Here is a 17,473-nt window from a genome sequence, read left to right on the forward strand (position 1 = left end):
CTGTCCACAGTGGGGCTGGCTGGTCCTCCTTTACACAGCACCCTCCAAAGAGCCTGTGGGAGAAACACCCGGGACGTTGCACTAGTCGGAGGCTCTTGCTTCTCTCGGACGTCCCAGATGTTCAGAGCTCGATGCCTTCTCTGTGACTCTTTTTGGAAACCCTGCCGCGGGGGTCCGGTCTTTGCCAGACACGGGCCGTGTTAGACCCCTGCTCCTCAGCTCCCCGGGTGAGCCTGGTCCCCGCAGCAGGTCCGTCCTGCCGGGATCCAGATGCTGGGCCGGCACGGATGAGAGCCCAAAAGTTGTGCAGGCTCATTAGCCGTGGGCCGGGAGGGTGAGGGCAAGGTGCTAAGAGGCGTTAGCCTGTGCCCCTGCACCTTCCCGGCTGGGCTCTTTGCAGGGCCGGGGTGGGTTTGTTCATGTTGCTCAGCTCCTGGCTCCAAAGCGTCCTCAGACCGTGTGATTTCTCCACCCGCGTCCATGCAGACGAGTGGGGGGAAGCGAGGGAGAGGGAGGCTCCAGCTCTCCGACTCCCGCTGCCAGCGTGCCTGCTGCAGCCCTCATTTAGCTTGGAGCCCGGCCCGGGCAGGAAGCTCTGGGGAAGGTAGACTTGGTTTTGGAAACCAAAGCAAATGGGGAGATGCGGGCTCCAAAGTAACCAGGGCGAGGGAGGGAGGGAGGAGCGGTCAGGCATCTCCTCCAGCGCCGGGCCGGAGGCCCTTGGCACGGCTGCAGCCTCCTGGGTGGGCATTGTCCCTGGCTGAGTGACCCCAGTGAGCCGTGGCGGTCAGCATTTGTCCTGCTGCTGCCCATCGCCCTGGCGTCTGAGCTCTTTCCGTGGCAGCGAGGTCCGCCGTGGGTCCACCTTTCCCCCTCGCCACTGATGACACCGGGCCCACGCAAATTCGTCCCAGCTGCAGGTGGCTGGCGATGGGCTCCGAGGCCTTTCTTCCGGCTGGTTTCTGCTGATCCCAGGGGAGTTCTTCCTGATTTACACCACTCCTGGCAGTGGGGGGAGGCGGGTCCTCCACCTCTGGTGTGTCCTGGTTCTCTCTTCTCCACATCTGGCTGGAGCGGCTGCAGCTCCACATCTGGGAGCCTGAGCTGGCTCTGGGCTGGCACGGTCCTGGAGCCTGCCCCCGGACCCTCTCCTGCTCCGTCCACCCGCCTTTTCTTGGCTGCTGGGGCTGGATTAGGGGGTATTCTTGGTGCTGATGGGGGTATGTGCATGGCCCGCTGCCAGCTTTGTGCAGCGAGGGTGAAGGAGGGAGCAAGGCCTGGGCTGGAGTTAGCAGAGGCACGGCTCCTCTCTCCAGCCCACTGCTTGCAGCTGGCTCTGCAGCATCCCTGGGGGGCCAGGTCGGGCACTGAAGGTCCTGGGTTGCAAGACGAGCTGGGCTGGAGCTTGGGGATGGGCTCGAGTCTGCACCCCCACAAACTCGGGCTTAACCTGGGACAGCAGCAGGCGGCTCAGTCCCCTCAAACAGCCGGTCTGCAAGTGCGCTGGTGGGTCTCATCCCAGATACGCTGCATGGCGTCTCTCCAGCCAGTCTCAGCTGGGAGCCCACAGCGGGTGCTGGTGCTGCTTGTTCCCCAGGGATTTATTGTTTCCCAAGCGCCAGGCTCACTCTTCACATGTTGCACTGGGCTGAGCGATGTTTCCAACCGAGCAGCGCAGAAGCTGGCAGGGCCTTGGCTGAGCTGTGAGGTTTTGCACCTGTATGGAGGTGTTTCCTGGCTTCCTGGAAGCAGGTGCTGGAGGAGGGGGGTGTGCTGCATGTGCATCTGAGTGCCTATGTAACTGCGTGGTATTTTTGTAGGCTTAAAACACAGAAACCACACCTAGAGCGGCCACGCTCCCTCTCGTTGTGGAGCAGGGGTGCATTCAGCTTCGGGGGGCACCAGAAACCAAGGGGCAGAGCCAGAGGGGCTCATCGTGTGGTGCAAATGGTTTGTCCAGAGACAGCGGTGCCTAGGGAAGACTTTGACTTTCATCCAGGCTTAATTTTATGGGCTGCGACCCCTGCTTGGGGTCTCTGCTTCCAGCTTTTATAGCTGTCCTGCTCCTCCTCCATCATGATCCGGCTGTCAGCGTTTGGAGCCAGGCTCGCTGGCGGCTAGCCGGCAGCTGTGGGAACGAAGTGCAGGCTGGAAGCGGGGGAGGCAGGGTGGGCTGCGCTGAAAAACGCTGAGCTGGGAAAAGAGCTCGGTGAGTCACGACTCCAGCTCGGAGCGGAAAGCAGAGGCCAGAGGCAGAGCATGGGCGTGCAAGGAGGCAGGCGTGCAAAGGCGTGCGCCTATGTGCACGTGCAAAAGGGGCGAGCATAGTCAGGAGCAGCAAAGGCCAAGCGTGAGGCTGTGCGTGTCTACATGCTTGAAGGCCAAAGTGTGCGTCTCCTCCCCTCTGATCGAGGTCGTAGCAGCTTGCCACTGCTGTCTGCTCCAGACCAGGCGCACCCCTTCTGTGTAACACATGCAGCAGGTTGGTCCCTCAGCGTGGGATGGAGAGCTCTGAGCCCAGGCAGGAGGGTTGTGCCACGGGATGGTGCATGCATAGCTGTTCGCTACACAGGTGTGCATACGTGGGCTCGCTGGTAGGTATGCCCATGTGCACACGGGTACATGTACAGCTCTGGATGAAATGCTGCCTGTGGGTAAGCTCTGGAGACCCCCATTGGCAGCTTTGGATTGGACCCTGTAAGAGGGGGGATGACCTGTATGGGGACTCCTGACCCCTTTAATGAGTCCTCCCCATGGCCTGAATGTCCTTGGGTAAGAGGAAAGGAGCATGTTTATAAGCAGCCAAAAAGTCCTTCCAACCTGCCCGTGTTGTTTACTCTTTCCTCGCAATGCTGCTCATTGCAAAACCACAAGGAGAACTGCCACGAAACCTCTTTGTGGCTTGGGTGGAGATTTTCCGTTCTGGTTCAAAACACTGCTTTCTGCTGCCAGCAGTCGGCCGGAGGCGATGCAGGTAACCGTCCCGCCCCACGCCCTGCCGTGCCCACGCGCTGCTTGGCGGCGGTGTCGTTGCAGGCGGGAAAGGTTGTGACTAAATGTAGCAGGGCGGTAGATGCTGGGGGGGGGGGCGTGAAATCTCATTTGTACCACGTCCGGCTCGGCCTCTGGCCCCGTGATGGGAGCCGCACTTCTCCGTCAGGAGTCCAGAGGTTGCATCTGCCGGGTTGCATCCAGAGGTTGGTCTGGAGTGATGCGAAATGAGCCAGCTTTTCTGTCCCCTTCAGGGCCAGGGGGTGGGATGGGGATGGACTGGACTGAGCTTTCAAAAGCAGCTTTGACATGAGATGTAAATGAAAGGAAGCGTGGCGCCACGTGGTACCTGGTGAGCTGGGGAAGAGCATTAGCAACCTCTGACAGCTCCCGGTTATTCTGCTGCTGTTTATCACCGCTGCCATCTCCCTCCCGTGCGGGATTAGCCAGGCTGGGCCTGTCACCGCCTTGGCGTAGGGCAGCAATTTAGACCTAGGAACCTGGTAAGGAAACTAAAAATTGGCATCGGTCCCAGGCCTTCGCCCCTGAGCCTCCTGCCAGCTCGTTCCCCGGCTCTCTCTGAGACTGGAGCAGCTGCCCCGAAGCCGGTGGAAAAGGCTTCGATTTTTGCATTGGCAAGAGCAGAGCTTGGTCTCTGCCCTCCAGGGCCAGGCACAAACGGTCGCGCCACCCAATTTAGTGCCGGGAGCTGCGGGTGGGCAGGGGCAGGGGCGGGGGATCCAGGAAGGCATCAAAGCATCCACGAGTACATGTTGCGTCTGGGCTGGTTGCTTGATGAGAAGCCAGGGGAGGGAGCGATCAGCTGCTTGTTTTTTTGTTGTTTTTGCGGTTGTTTTCCTCCCTGTGCTCCTTCCCCTTTTTATGTGCAGAATAAAACATCTGCGGCCAGGCCAAGGGCGAGGGCAGCCGTATTTCAGGGCCAGGTCTTCTGCTGGGATCCAATGGCTCCTGCTGCATCTCCCCAGCTGGAGTCTAGCTCTTGAGGTCAGATCTTCCTACAGGAACAGAGACCTGCCACTAAAGCAAGGTCGTGGCTGGCGAGGACCCTCCAACCGGACCCCGCTCCTGGCTGTGGACGTCTGTTGGCGTTGCCATCGACATCCTGGAGAGGAAAGGCTGGTGGGTCCTGTGCCTCCTCGCCCCTTCGAACCAGTGCGTGGATGTTCCCTCCTGGCAGGGCTCAGCTGGGGGCTGGCGTGTCCGTGGTCCCCGGGCCCCCAGGCCAGGAGCAGTGTGCGGGCGTCCCCTTGGGACACTGGCCATCCTGCGGCATTTGCTCTGGGGTGGTGCAGCTCCGCTCTGGGGGCTCCCCAGGGTGGGATAACGTCATGTCTCTCCAAGCAAGGTGCCTGGCCGTGGCCCCGGGTGCTTCCCGACAGAGCCGGTTCTGTGGCCAGGCTCACGTGCTCTGCAGCAGCTGTGTTTGAGTGAAAATCAAGGCGTTGGTTCACGTGGGAGACACGCGATGCCGCTGTTGGTCTTAACCCCTCCTGCCCTGTCCTTTGCCTTCGCAGCGCTCTGCGGCGAAGACAGGCCAGGAGTCGTCAGGGGTTGGGTTGGCAGGTGAGGGGCGGCGAGGATGCTCTGGACAAAGCAGGCAATGGGCGATGGTCAGCAGTGCCACGTGGTCACTGGTCCGTCTAGCCCGGTATTTGGTCTCCGACAGTGGCAGAAGTGGATGCCATAGAAGGACAGCATTGAACCGGGCGTCTCTACGCTGCTCCATCCCTATTTAATCCCCGCTCAGGCATCCATCATCATTGGTTTAAAGATGCCAGAGGAAACACCCCCAACCCATCGATAGATCTGCCACCCATGAATTTATCCGGTCCCTTGTCGGCTCTGGCAGTGCTCTCTGCCGGCACCGCCTCCTGCGGCAGTGAATCCCACAAGTTAACTACATGTTACTTTAAAAAAAAAAAAAAGTCCTTTCTCTTGTTAATTTTAAACCGTTCGCCGCCTCGTTTCGGCAGGTACTCATTAAGTTCTGGTCTATTCTGGGACATGGGGAACAACCCCCTTGCCGTGACTTTATAAACCTTGGCAGCTGCATCTTTTCCAAGTGGAAGATCCTAGGCTTTTTAGTCACTCCCCCTTCTGGTTGCCCTTCTGTGGACCTTTTCTAATCCTCTGACGTCCTTTTGAGAGAGATGGGGACCAGCGGTGAAGGGATAGCATGGATGGTGCTTGCAATGTCCCCCCAGCATGTTGTCGCCACTTCGTTCCTGCCTCTCGGCTCGGTCATTTCAGGCTGTCTGCAAACTCAGGCAGGCCTTTTCAAGGCTTTTTTAAAAGCCAGGAAGGCAGCGATTGTTGATGAGAAGAGAGATGAGGCCCTGCCTTTCTCTGACAGCCCTGCTGGAGCCCCTCGTTGGCTGTCTCACCTCCTCCAGGGTCGTTTCAGTCGAGTCCCCTCCCGGAGACGCCCCCGCGCCAGGCCGCGAAAGCTGGCGGCCGCGGCTCTGGCTCTCGTGAATTCCTTGTCTCCGTTCCCGAGGCTGCTCTCTCTGCCGGCCAAACAGCAGGAAGCGATTTGTCAGCGAGGGGCCGAATGTGTGTCAGCTGTGGAGCCTCGTGGCGAGGCTGCCGGGAGAGCGTGCGCAGCTGCGGAGCCGTGCACTGGCTCACTGGGGCTCTGTCTCGGACCCCGCGGCTGCTTTCCTGGCCCCAGGACCCCGCTGCTGCTATCCTCGCCCCACCCTGCGAGGCAGAGACATGCCCTGTTTTCCAGGCACGGCTATGTGAGTGGACCAAGGTCCCCAGGAAGTCAGTGGCAGAGCCTCCCACATCTCCATCACCACGGCAGCTGCAGTCTCCAGGCACCCTGGACCCTGCTCCCTCCTCCACCCAAGCCCTGGCCTTCCTCCCCCTGCACACCCCCCTCCCCACGCAGCCCAGGCTCCCTTGGGGTTCATGTCTATTTGTGGTGCAATAATGCGCAAGGGTATATTTGCATGCATGCATGCAAAGGGGAGCGGGCGTCTCGGGCTGGCGTGAGCAGTAGCACGGGTGTTCATGTGTGTGCATTCATGAATATGTTGGTGTGCAGCGCGCAGCTTTGCGTGTGTGCATTGGTGTGCGCATGCACCCTCGATCAGGCAGCGCATGTTACGGCACATACTAGATCGATGTGAAAGGCGGGTGTTTGGATCCAAGAAGCAACATCCTCCCGGCCCCATTAAATCCCCTGCTCTGGATTTCACCCGAGTCTCAATAATTCCCAGCGCCTGTTTGGCCCACGGCTCCCTGCATCTGCCCCTCGGGAGGAGCAGGGGCTGGAGGAGAGGTGGGGGGGTTTCCTCTGTGCTGCCGGGGGGGTGGAAAGGAGCCTTTCCTGGCACTGACCCCGCGACACTGCACTGCCACCCCGCGCAGACGGGTGAGGACAAACTTCGGGCTCCTCATCAGGGTCTTGTGTGCTTCTCTCCCAGCAGGCTGCTGTCACCGGGCTACACCGAGACGCACTACACGGCGGACGGGCGGGCGGTGACCGTGTCTCCCAACCACACGGTGAGTGCAGTATTTGGGTGATACCCCTTCCCCCTTCCTCTCTGCACCAGCACAGAGCCGGGACCTCGGCTATGAACAAGTAAGGGGTGGAGGGGAGGGCAAAGGGCCGGTAGTTCAGTGGTGAGGGCACCAGCTGGGAGATGTAGGAGGCTCTGCCACTGACTTCCTGGGGGACCTTGGGCCAGTCACATAGCCGTGCCCTCGCCGGAGCCAGCTCCCCTCTCCTGGTGCGGGAGGCCGCATCCTCCTGCACAGGGCAGGCGGTTTTCCAATGTTAACATTTTAACAAAATCTTACCATCTGAAGCCAAAAAGCAAGAGGAACGCCCCGGCTTTGGGGTGACTTCCCCGTTTTGGACCTATTCACAATGCCAATTGCTGGTTTTGGCCCTAGTCGGGGAAGAGGCGAGACGATGGTGGCAGGAAGACCGTTCCTTTAGCTAGACCTAGTTACCCGTTTGCTCCACGCTGCACGGACACGGGTGGACAGGTTGGAGAAACGCAGCAAGGAGGGAACCCAGGAGCCCTGCTCCCGCGGCAAGACGACGGTCAGGAGCGTGGTCGAGCTCAAGCCCCAGACGAGGGAGGCTGCTGCACCGTCTCTGTGGTTTCAGGGTGTTTGCAGGGCCGGGCACTCGCTATAAATACCTCGAGAGACAAACCAGAGCGGGGTGGTCGGCTTCTGTGCCGAGGCCAGCTGCGGGCTGGCTAAAAATACCATGCCTAAAGGCTGGGCTTGATGCTATAGAGCACGGCTGAAATCAGGGCCCATCATAGCGGAGCCTGCTTTAAGCCAAATAATTGCCTAGCAGGGCTACGGAAGCAAAGGCGCGGCGGTCTCGAGGTCACCGATGCTTCGGTCCCCTCCAGCGGCCTCGCCAGACCCTGCCGGGGCAGCTCGTCCCCGCTCGGGACCCCATCGCCCTGCCTCCGGGCATGTGGGGCACGGCTGGATTGGGCTTTGAGGCCGTGGGCCCCCGTGCTCGGGCACTGCCCCCCGGCTGGGCCGCCGGAGCCCCCTCCCCGGTGCACGCTTGCACAGGGCGAGAAGGGGGCGACATTGTCCCCGCCGGCCGCTGACACGCGCGGCGTCAGGAATGCGAGCAGCACGCGGCAGCCTGTGTCTCTTGGACCGGAGACAGCACCTCCCGGTCGAGAGAAATAAACACACGGGCCAGAAAGCAGCAGCTTCTCCCCCGCCTGTGCGTGCAGCTCCAAGCCTCCTCCATCTGGCCGCCTCGCTCGGAGGCCTTCCTCCCCCGGCCTCCTCCCTGCTCCCCCTCCCAGATGTTCGTCTTCCTTTCATTGCGCGGAGGAGGCCCTCGGTGTCCCAGCCTGAACTCCTGGGAGCAGCTGGTGGTGAAAAAGCTTTCCAGAAAGCCCTTTGCAAAGCGGCATCGATCCAGATGCTTCCTCCTCCCCGTGCCTCAGTTTACCTGTCTGGGGAATGGGGGTAAAAGCTGCCCTGTAAAGGGCTTCGAGAGCTGGCTGCAGAACAGCTGAGATCCTGGGCCGCCTTTTGCATCTGGCTCTGGCCTGTTCCAGGGAGGTATTTGTCTTGTAAGGGAGGGATGAGATCCTGCCCAAGCTGCCTGACCCGTAGCCTGGGGGAACAGCAGCCAGGCCCCTGGGACTCTGAGAGATTTGCTTTGCCTGGCCCCACGCACGGGGAGCGGGGTCACGGAGGACGGCGGCATAGCCTCCCATGCAGCCCTCGGTGTCACCCTGCAGTTTCCAGAGCAGCAGGATCAGGCCCTTCTAGCTTGTTGGCTGAACTCAGCACCGTGCCCTGCACGGGCTGCAGAAAGGACAAGTGAGGCCAGGTCCATTTCCAGCTCTTAGGCAGAGCCTTTTGCGGGGGAGTGTGGGGGGAACCATATAATGCATGCCCAGTACGGGCTGGTCTGATGCTGGGTGGGTGCAGGAAGGGACGGACCCGTCTGTTCTGCAGCCGGCGGCCGCCAACAGTTGTGTTGCCCTTTCCCCAGGATCACTGTTACTACCACGGCCACGTCCGAGGGTACAAGGGCTCCTGGGTTGTGATCAGCACCTGCTCGGGGATCAGGTAAGGAGGTAACGGAGGTGGGAGGGCCAGGCTCAGGCCATCGCGCTCAGCGGGACTTGCAACGGGACAACAGGAGAATTGCCGCTCGTGCTTTGCAGGCAGCGCCGCTGGTCCTCCAGTCAGTAGCTCCACAGCTCAGTCCCACCGCGGTTCAGGCCCTCTAGTCCTGCTAGATCAGGATTAATGCAGGACCCAGAAGATTAATGCAGGCCTTTTTTTTTTTTATTGCATCCCTTCCTTGGTCCTTTGCACTGGCACCCAGTGCCCTAGCGCAGTCAGAGCCGGAGAAGCACTTTCTAGCTAGGAGGGTGGTTCAGCACCAGACCAGGCTCGCTAGAGAGGCTGCGGCATCTCCCTCGCTGCAAGGTTTGAAGAGCAGGATGGGCATGAGATGGTTCAGATAGAGCTGATTCTGCCTTGAGCAGGGTTGGGGCTAGAGGTGATGTCCCAAGAGATCTTTTCCGGTTCTGTATCGATGAAGGTTGCCGTCTGCATCCGTCAGGGTGGATGTAGGCGTCTGCTGCAGAGCTGGTGCTGCACAAAGGCAAACGTGCCAGGAATATGTCCTGAGAGCAAAACGGCCAGGAGAACAGCCCCTCAAATGCCCGTGAAGGCAGAGGCATCTAGGACTTTTGCATCTAGTCGCACTTCTGGGCTTTGGCCTGGCTTGTGTTCAAGCGAGGAGGCTGCCTGCTGAGCCGTAAAGTGGGGCTGGAAGGGAGCTCCAGCGGTCACATAGTCCAACCCCTGCCCACGGCAGGGTCAGCCCTGTCCGAATCATCCTATACCAACCCAAAAGCTAAACTCTTTGTAAAACTATCATCCAAGACATAACACCTGAAGCTGCCATAGGGAAAGCAGGGGGACCACGGCAGCCAATGTCCCGCTTCTACAAAAGCTTAATGCACCCCAAAGAAATCCTGGAAAGAGGGCCGTGCCCCCCCCACTACCGAGGAAGGCAACTCCCCCCATCCATACCAACCTGACCGTGGGGTAAAATTCCCTCCTGACCCTAAACCTGGCAATCGGTCCGACCCTGAGCAGAGGCGAGACCCTTTAGCCAGGCCTTAAAGTTTCAGCAGAAGCATTGGCCGCATCCCAGTCAAAACCCCCAGCCTGCAGCCAGCACCCAGTGCCTCTGAGGAAAACTTAAAAACACTTGGTAGACATGGTTTTTTGGGTAAATCCGATATCTTTTATTAGACCAACTCAAATAGTTGGAAAAATAAAAACACCTGGACACATCTGGCAGGAACGGGGGGAGCAGGCAACCAGCAAAGCCCAGAAGCCTGGGAGCTGAACTCCCCGCCGCAGAGCAGACATCGGTACGCCTAAATCGTCCCTGCCGGGGTCGTCTGGCCCACCTCCAGTGACGGGGAGCGCACCCCTTTTCCTGGGCACCAGTCCCTCAGGCTGGACAGCGTGGTGGGGGCTCCTGGGGCTGCCACGGGAGGAGATGGCAGCAGAGGGACCCGCAGCTGTTTTCTGTTCCCCTTTGCCCCCAGCAGCCTCCCTGGGGCTGGAGGTTGGGCTCTGGGCAGGGGCAAAGCGTGTGCATTCACTCCCTGGAAGACCCGGGAAGGGGGAATTGCAGCCCAGAAAGCCCCAGAGCACGACTGGGTGCAACAGTGTCACGATCGGACGCGAAAGTGTTGGATCCTTGGATTTTGGGGGCTGCTCATTCATTCCCCAGCCTGCCTGCATCTCTTCCATGTTCCCCTCCCTCCCTGAGACCTCCAGCCCTTCTCTCTTGTTTTCTGCCTTGGCCAAACATCCCTATCCTCCCTTTCACGCTCCCTTTGCGCCGTACCTGGATGGCCATAGCTAATGGGGCCAATCCAGCCAGCACGGGGCCACATGCCTGGCTTTCCTGTGTTTTTCGTTGTAGCTGTGTTGGTCTAAGGACGTCGGCAGGCGGCATTTCCCATCTACCCAAAGAACCTCGCTGGCTTTACGGTGTCATTTGCAGTCCCGGGGATTACTCGGGGGTTTAGCATTAAGCCCGCGCTCCTGTGCTTCGCTGGGTTGGAGCCCAAGCCGGTATCCGCAGGCACTTCTCCGCCAAGCCCTCTGCTCGCGCTCAAAGCTGCCCGTGGCTCCTGCCACGCCAGCAGCGTGCGAGGCCTCGGCTCCCCGGGAAGCAGATGCAAAAGACAGACAAGCCCGCCCTCCCATCCATTCGGTTTTCTCTCCCTTTTGTCGCCAGCGGCCTCATCGTGCTGAGCAGCAATGACAGCTACTACTTGAAGCCCCTCGGCAGCCCGGACCCCGAGCACCATGTGCTGTACAGGGCAGAGCATTTGCCCGTCGAGGGGGGGATCTGCGGGCACAGCGAGCACTTCGGAAGCAACATCGCCGACCTCATCAGGGTCGTCAAGCCGGCGCGACAGCGGGTAAGGCCAGGGTTTCCTCTCAAGGTGTCATGGGAGGTGTGTGGGGGTGTCACAGGCCAGCTGGGCACGGAGTACATCAATTTATTTAGTTGCAGACTGACTGAGCACTGCAACTTTATTAGCCGCTGGGCTATTTGGTCCGGGATCGAGGAGGTGATGTTGGGAAGGAAAGCAATGGCAAGTTTCACTTATAAAAAACAAAGAATAAATTTTACGTATAGCCACAAAAGATATCTCCCTGGGAAGCGGATGCAAAAGACAGGCAAGCCCACCCTCCCATCCATTCGGTCATATCAAGAGTATCAATATCAAGAGTAAATCGGATGCTTATCTTGCTGGGATCCTATGACCCCAGCTGACTTCCTGCCCTCTGGGCAGGGGGCTGGACTCGATGATCTCCCGAGGTCCCTTCCAGCCCTGATGTCTATGATGTCTATGAAATATAGTTTGCACATCTGACAGCTAGTAAAAAGGTTAAGCTAATAAACAGACAACGTAAGAATACCAAATAAAATTGCCGGTGATGATGAAACAGACAAAGAAATTAACCAAGAGTTCCCACTCGGTTAGAAGATGCACGGCAAGTCGATTCAGCGAAGTGAGACGTCTCTGAACTGGGCTGTCAGAGGGAAAGCCGGAGAGAAAGTCCCTCGGTCCGGATCTGGTCTTCATTCAGAGATCCGGAAAAATGGGACAGCAATGACCTTTTTGTTCCCTCCTTCCCTGAGGGTTACTTAACATGCGTGTTCTTTTATATCCTGTTTATGCTAATTTTTTAGTTACATCGCCGTTCATAGTGTTACTTTATAGCTGTTATCCTATAGGGTTAAAGAGTGTTAGAAATTATTATAATAAATCACTGTCCAAGCTTGGTTTTACCCAATAAGCAAATCACACCACATCACTTTGAGGTCTGAGATTAACATGTCCCCACTTAAGTCCAACTCACTATGGTAATTATAACTTGTGGTTACATTTGCTAGTTTGTTTTTTTTACTGACTCTAAGCAACGTTTCATAAATTAGCTATGTCTGCAGTTACAATTTTCAGTTCTGCTTTTTAAAGTTCCTGTTGTTTGAAGATTAGTTTAAAAAGCTGTATACAAAATTTCCTCCAGATAGACAAGAAACTGCTCCTATGGGTTACTTCAGATACCTTCAAAAAGCAGATTTCTCCTGTTAAAGTTGCCCGTTTAACCCTTCTGGTTCTGGCCATCACAGGGGGGCTCTGGGCACTTCCCCACCCGTCATCTGTCTTGGCTCATTGTCATTTACTTGATTCATTCTTCATGCCACAGGCGCTAACGACCCTCTTTCCTTTTCAGTGGGCTTTAATGGGTCCACTACTCCAGCTACCCTTACTTCTGCAGTGTGCCTAGTCCTGAAATGCTCCCATTTCACAGCAGTGCAGACTGTTTGTAACTCTAGCTCAAAACGTTAACTCAGGTGGAGAAATGTTAACTAAAGTGAACGTTAGCTCTGGTGTGGAAATTGCAAAAGCATTGGAGGCACCGTCCAGAAGCTCAGGAAGGCTTGATGTTGTTTCATGAATCTGAAAAGAGACAAACATTTAACTGTAGTGACTCCAGGACTGATGAAACATCATTGGGTTATTTTTGCCTAGTTTGCTGTGGTTTTATATATAATATATGAGATAGCAAATGAGTACACAGTCCACTAAAGGTTTTTGGGGTTTTTTTGCTTTGTCCCCTACTTATTAGTGAAGCTTCTAGTTTCTTTTTAACTGGAGTAAAATGAGTATTGTATTATATGTCATGATGCACCTTGCTGTCTGATATCTATATCTATATCTATCTATAGATATAGCTGTATATCTATAGATATAGATATATATAGATCTATAGATATATATAGAGATAGATATATATTTGGTTATCTCTATAGATAGATATAGAGATAGATCTCTCTCTCTCTCAAATATATATGTGTGTGTGTGTGTATGATACACACACACACACATATATAATACACGCACACACACACATATATCTATATCTACATATATAATATATGTCATAGTGCATCCCACCCTTTTCAAAACTGTAGATCTGCCCATGGTCTTGCTATCAATGGTTGCGAGCTAAGCAGGGTCCAGCCTGGGTTGGACCCACATGGGAGACCTCAGAGGAGAGCTCAGGGCCGCAGGAATTGGTGCTGTTCCCTCTGGTCCCTATGACTTAGTGTGATGTCCAAGGTTAGACTGGATTGCACGAGGCTTAAAACTGAACACTAGGTTGTTAAAAAGCCTATAGTGATTTTTTTTTTTGGAGCTTGGGCATTAACTGGGATATTCTGGCCCTGTTAAAACTGAAAAAAAATGCATTCCTTCCCCAGTGTTTCCCTCCCCTCTTTTGTGCCTCACTTTCCCCACCCATAAATTTGTGTGTGTGCGTGTGTCCCTCTCGCTCCCCCACCGTGGGCTGTGCTGCTGCACTGCACCATGCCATAGGCACCCCCAGGACCTTGTGCTGCATCTTATTGCCCCACTCTGCCCCTTTGGGGCAGGGGCAAGAGGCGGGGAGCCCATAGACCTGGGCTGTTGCTGCAGCCAGAGCAATAGAGGAAGTGGTGGCCAGGTGAAAGCCCAGGGGCTCAAATTAACCCCTTGTTGGCCAGGGGTTGATGTAAATTATACTGGATCCTGGAGGAGGCAGACGGGTGGTTACTCCAGAGTAGCTGTTTGCAGGAGTGCTGTTACAGCACCATGCCACTGAGTGGCAGAGAAGCACATATTTGCATCGAGGCAACCTCTACTCCAGGATAAGATGTAGACATAAGGCAGGCAGGCTGGGTACTTTTCACCGGTAGCGTTGTATCCTGGTTTTCCTGGAGTATTCTGGACTGGATTCAAAGAAATTATACCAGTGTGCACTGTGTGTCCTGTGTTCAAGGTTTGTGCACCATGTAACCATCTACATTGAGTGTCTGCTTCTGGGTAGAAAGGCCGATTACGCTGCTGTAGGCGTGTTGTATGCCCAAGCCGTCCTATAACAAGAAGCCTAGACGTGCCATTACTCCCTGCACTTGCTATTGTGTCCTTGGAAAGGTCTGCACCACTTCTCAGCGCGTGTGATCTTGGGGGGCAGGATTCGGGCTGGACCCTGTCGTGTACCTGCTGCTTCATCTATCCTTGCTGTGATACCTGCTCTTTGTGTTGCAGGTAAGGAGAGATGCCTGGAGGACCATGAAGTACATGGAGCTGTTCATCGTTGCTGATCACACTCTGGTGAGCACTGGGCTCTTGGCAACGGGGCCCAGCTTGCCTTCCCGTGCAGTGGCAAGGCATGGCATTGCATGCAGTGGCAAGGCAGTTGCCTTCCCATCGCATTCCCGGACCTGGGCCCTGGGAACAGAAGTGGATGGACAGGGAGCAAGTGCTCTTGGCAGCTGGAGACGCAGCGTGTACATGCCCCGGGCACAGAGATGAAACGCAGGGGATTAGAAGCAAGGGGTTTCTTGCATAACCAAGATCCATCTGCGACTATTGCAGGCAGCTGGTGGATCTTTTATAAAAGGCTGATGGCCCTTTAAATAAAATGCTCCTAGCTCCCAGTCCTGTGCTCGGGGCTGCTGGATGCTTGAGCTTTCCTTGTGCCCAGGTCTTGGCTCTGCCTGCAAACAGCCCCAGGGCTCGTGTTCCTCCTCAGCCCGGCTGGGGCATCCCAAAGGAAACCCATTTATCTTTCACTCCTTCAGCCTTTTATTCCCCTTTTGCTCAGACACTGAAACTGGGGTGGGCTACTTATCACTAGTGTTGCACTCGCACCTCCCGGGATGTGGGGCCTGGGGCGCAGACACCTGACACAGAGCCTGCTTAGGCTCTTTGAATCGAACGAAGAAGGACGGGGCAACATTTCTGCAGCTGCAAGACCCCAGAATAGCAAATTTGTGCAAGCTGTGGATTTCTGGCCACAGCTTTCCTGGTGCGGTCCCTTGAAGCGTGGCACAGCCAGAGCGAAGTCTTTCCTCCTGCGCACAGCTGAATAGGAAGTGAGACCCGGGCTGGATTCAGCCAAGAGGAAATTCCCTTGGCTTTTCTAACGGCCTGATGCACGAGGCAGGGAGGGCTCCTCGGTGTATGGCCTCACGGCCTTGGGGCCTGCAGCGTGTTAGGGCAGCCCCTTAGCAGGTCTTGGCCTTGCCAAGGATGGGACACGTGAGTCTCTAGAATGGGAGAGCTGCAACTGGTGCCCGGTCTGGCCCAGGGCTTCGAGCCTGGTCTGCAGAGAGTCGGCTTATAAGCTTCCTCCTCCTCCCCTGCCGCTGCCAAACCACAATGAAGAGCACACATCTGCGGTCTGCTCCTTCTGCTACTTTGTTCTCTAAGCCAGGGGTGGCTGGCCTACGACACGGGTGCCAAAAGTGGTACGGGCAGCTTGTGTGTGTGGCACGTGGCAGGTTGGAGAGGGGGCAGGGAGCAGATCAGACAGAGAGGACAAGACTGGGAGCAGAAAGCAGAGCGGGCGGGGAGCATGAGGCTGGGAGCACAAAGCAGAGCAGCACATCACACTGGGAGTATGGGGCTGGGAGCAGAAAGCAGAGGAGCAGATCAGACCCAAAGGACGAGGCTGGGAGCAGAAAGCCAAGCAGCAAATCGGGCAGGGAGCGCAGGGCTGGGAACAGAAAGCAGAGCAGCAGGTTGTCCAGAGAGTACAGGGAAAGGGGGCAGAAAGCAGAGCAGCAGATTAGACGGAGAGCGTGGGGCAGAGAGCAGATCTGGCAGGGGAAGGGGATCAGAGTGGCACTTGGGGAGGGTGCGGGGCCAAACTGTGCCACGTCTGCCAAAAAGGTTGGCTCCCAACTGCTCTGTGTCATCTCTGCAGCGATCACGAGGATGCCAAAGGACCGGCAGCAGGAGAAGACGGGGGCCCAGGCCGCGGTGGGGACAGATAGGCCCCCTGGGATATTAAGATGAGGACCCTGCTGGGCAAATTTGGGGTTTGGGTGAAGCACCAGTCATCCCCTTCCCTTGTAGCACTTCTCCTGGAGGGTCCCAGGGCGATTCTTGCCTTGCTTAGATGGGATGGTGGGCATCTGTTAGCAGTATTAGATGCGTCCCACATCCAGGAGGGCTTGTTTGGGGCCAGGCTGAAGTCCATCGTCCCATTTAGCCTGAATCGTCTTTCTTCCCTGTCTCTCCAGTTCCAGAAGCAGGATCGCAACTTGGGCCACACCAAGCAGCGGATCCTGGAGATCGCCAACTATGTGGACAAGGTAGCGGGCAGCCCTTGGAGCTGGTATTTACAGGGTAGATGCATCCCCGTGGCCTATCATAATATCAGAAAAACTTTGGCTATCAGATTTAAAGCTGGACATTGCTGGCTACAGGGCCCTGGGGTCCCCTTGCTTTTCCTGGGGCAGCTTTGGGTGTGATGACCCCACGCTACGTCGGGGTTGATGGTAGTTTTACGAGAAGTTTCGAGAACAGATTTGTTTAGGATGGTTTACGCGGGGCTGACCCTGCCTCTGGCAGGGGGTTGGACTAGATGACCTCTGAAAATCCCTTCCAGCCCCACTTCTTCATGATCCCTGGGTCACCCAGCAAAGCCAGGCTTTGGATGCCCGCTGGCTAAGTGATGACAGGAAGAATAGAGGCCGGGAGCGTGCGGGTGGAAGGTGACCCAGCCGCGACGCCCGGCTCAGCCCGCTCCTGCCGCTCAGTTTTACAGGTCCCTGAACATCAAAGTGGCTCTCATCGGCCTGGAGGTGTGGACGGAGCGGGACCAGTGCACGGTCACCAGCGATGCCAACACCACCCTCTGGTCCTTCCTGCAGTGGAAGAGGGCGCTGCGGGCCCGCAAGAAGCACGACAACGCCCAGCTGCTGACGTGAGTCTCTTCGGGTCCCTCTGCACAGCCCCGGGCTGAGCCCGACGGTGCGCCGGGGTTACGCTAACGCCCAGCTCCCCCCGTCATCCTTTTCGTTTCCGGTGCGTCTGGACAGCGGCAAGACGTTTCAAGGGACGACCATCGGCATGGCCCCGCTGGAGGGGATGTGCAGCGCGGACAACTCGGGAGGCGTCAGCGTGGTATGGAGAGGGGGGTCCTACTCCTCACCCCTTCTCTGGGGCACCCCTGAAGCCACCCCCGGCTTGCCCACCCCGTCACCGAGGGTCCCCCCGCTCCTGAGCCTCTTGTGGTGGGAGCGCTGCAAAGCTCTTTGCTCTTCCCCTCTGATCTAAGGACTTGGGGTTGTTTGCTACCCAGCCAGACGCCGAGTTGACCCTCGTGCTGTCTCCGTTCCCTCCCACCTCTGCCAGGACCACTCGGAGCTGCCCATCGGAGCCGCCGCCACCATGGCTCACGAAATCGGGCACAACTTTGGCATGAGCCACGACAGCGAGGGATGCTGCGTGGAGGCCACCCCGGATAAGGGGGGCTGCGTCATGGCGGCTGCGACCGGGTAAGAGAGGGTGCAGCGGGGCAGGAGGGTGGGCAGGGAGATCTGGCACCCCCAGGTTTCAGGGGTGCTGCT

At 57.1% G+C, this 17,473-nt stretch overlaps 1 protein-coding gene across 1 annotated transcript in view; it reads left to right on the plus strand.

Moving 5' to 3' along the window:
• ADAM33 (ADAM metallopeptidase domain 33) overlaps positions 1–17,473 on the plus strand; it is a gene marked incomplete at its 5' end in the record, with an annotated part of 53,893 nt that overhangs the window by 12,953 nt on the left and 23,467 nt on the right. The window contains 8 exons of the mRNA XM_019552558.1: positions 6,447–6,522; positions 8,510–8,586; positions 10,793–10,979; positions 14,160–14,225; positions 16,142–16,213; positions 16,661–16,827; positions 16,943–17,027; positions 17,259–17,401. Coding sequence (XP_019408103.1) covers positions 6,447–6,522; positions 8,510–8,586; positions 10,793–10,979; positions 14,160–14,225; positions 16,142–16,213; positions 16,661–16,827; positions 16,943–17,027; positions 17,259–17,401 — 873 coding nt within the window. The remainder of the gene's footprint in view (positions 1–6,446; positions 6,523–8,509; positions 8,587–10,792; positions 10,980–14,159; positions 14,226–16,141; positions 16,214–16,660; positions 16,828–16,942; positions 17,028–17,258; positions 17,402–17,473) is intronic.

Source organism: Crocodylus porosus, unplaced genomic scaffold, assembly GCF_001723895.1.
Source record: "Crocodylus porosus isolate Cpor-Errol unplaced genomic scaffold, CroPor_comp1, whole genome shotgun sequence".
In the NCBI taxonomy this organism is placed as follows: Eukaryota; Metazoa; Chordata; order Crocodylia; family Crocodylidae; genus Crocodylus; species Crocodylus porosus.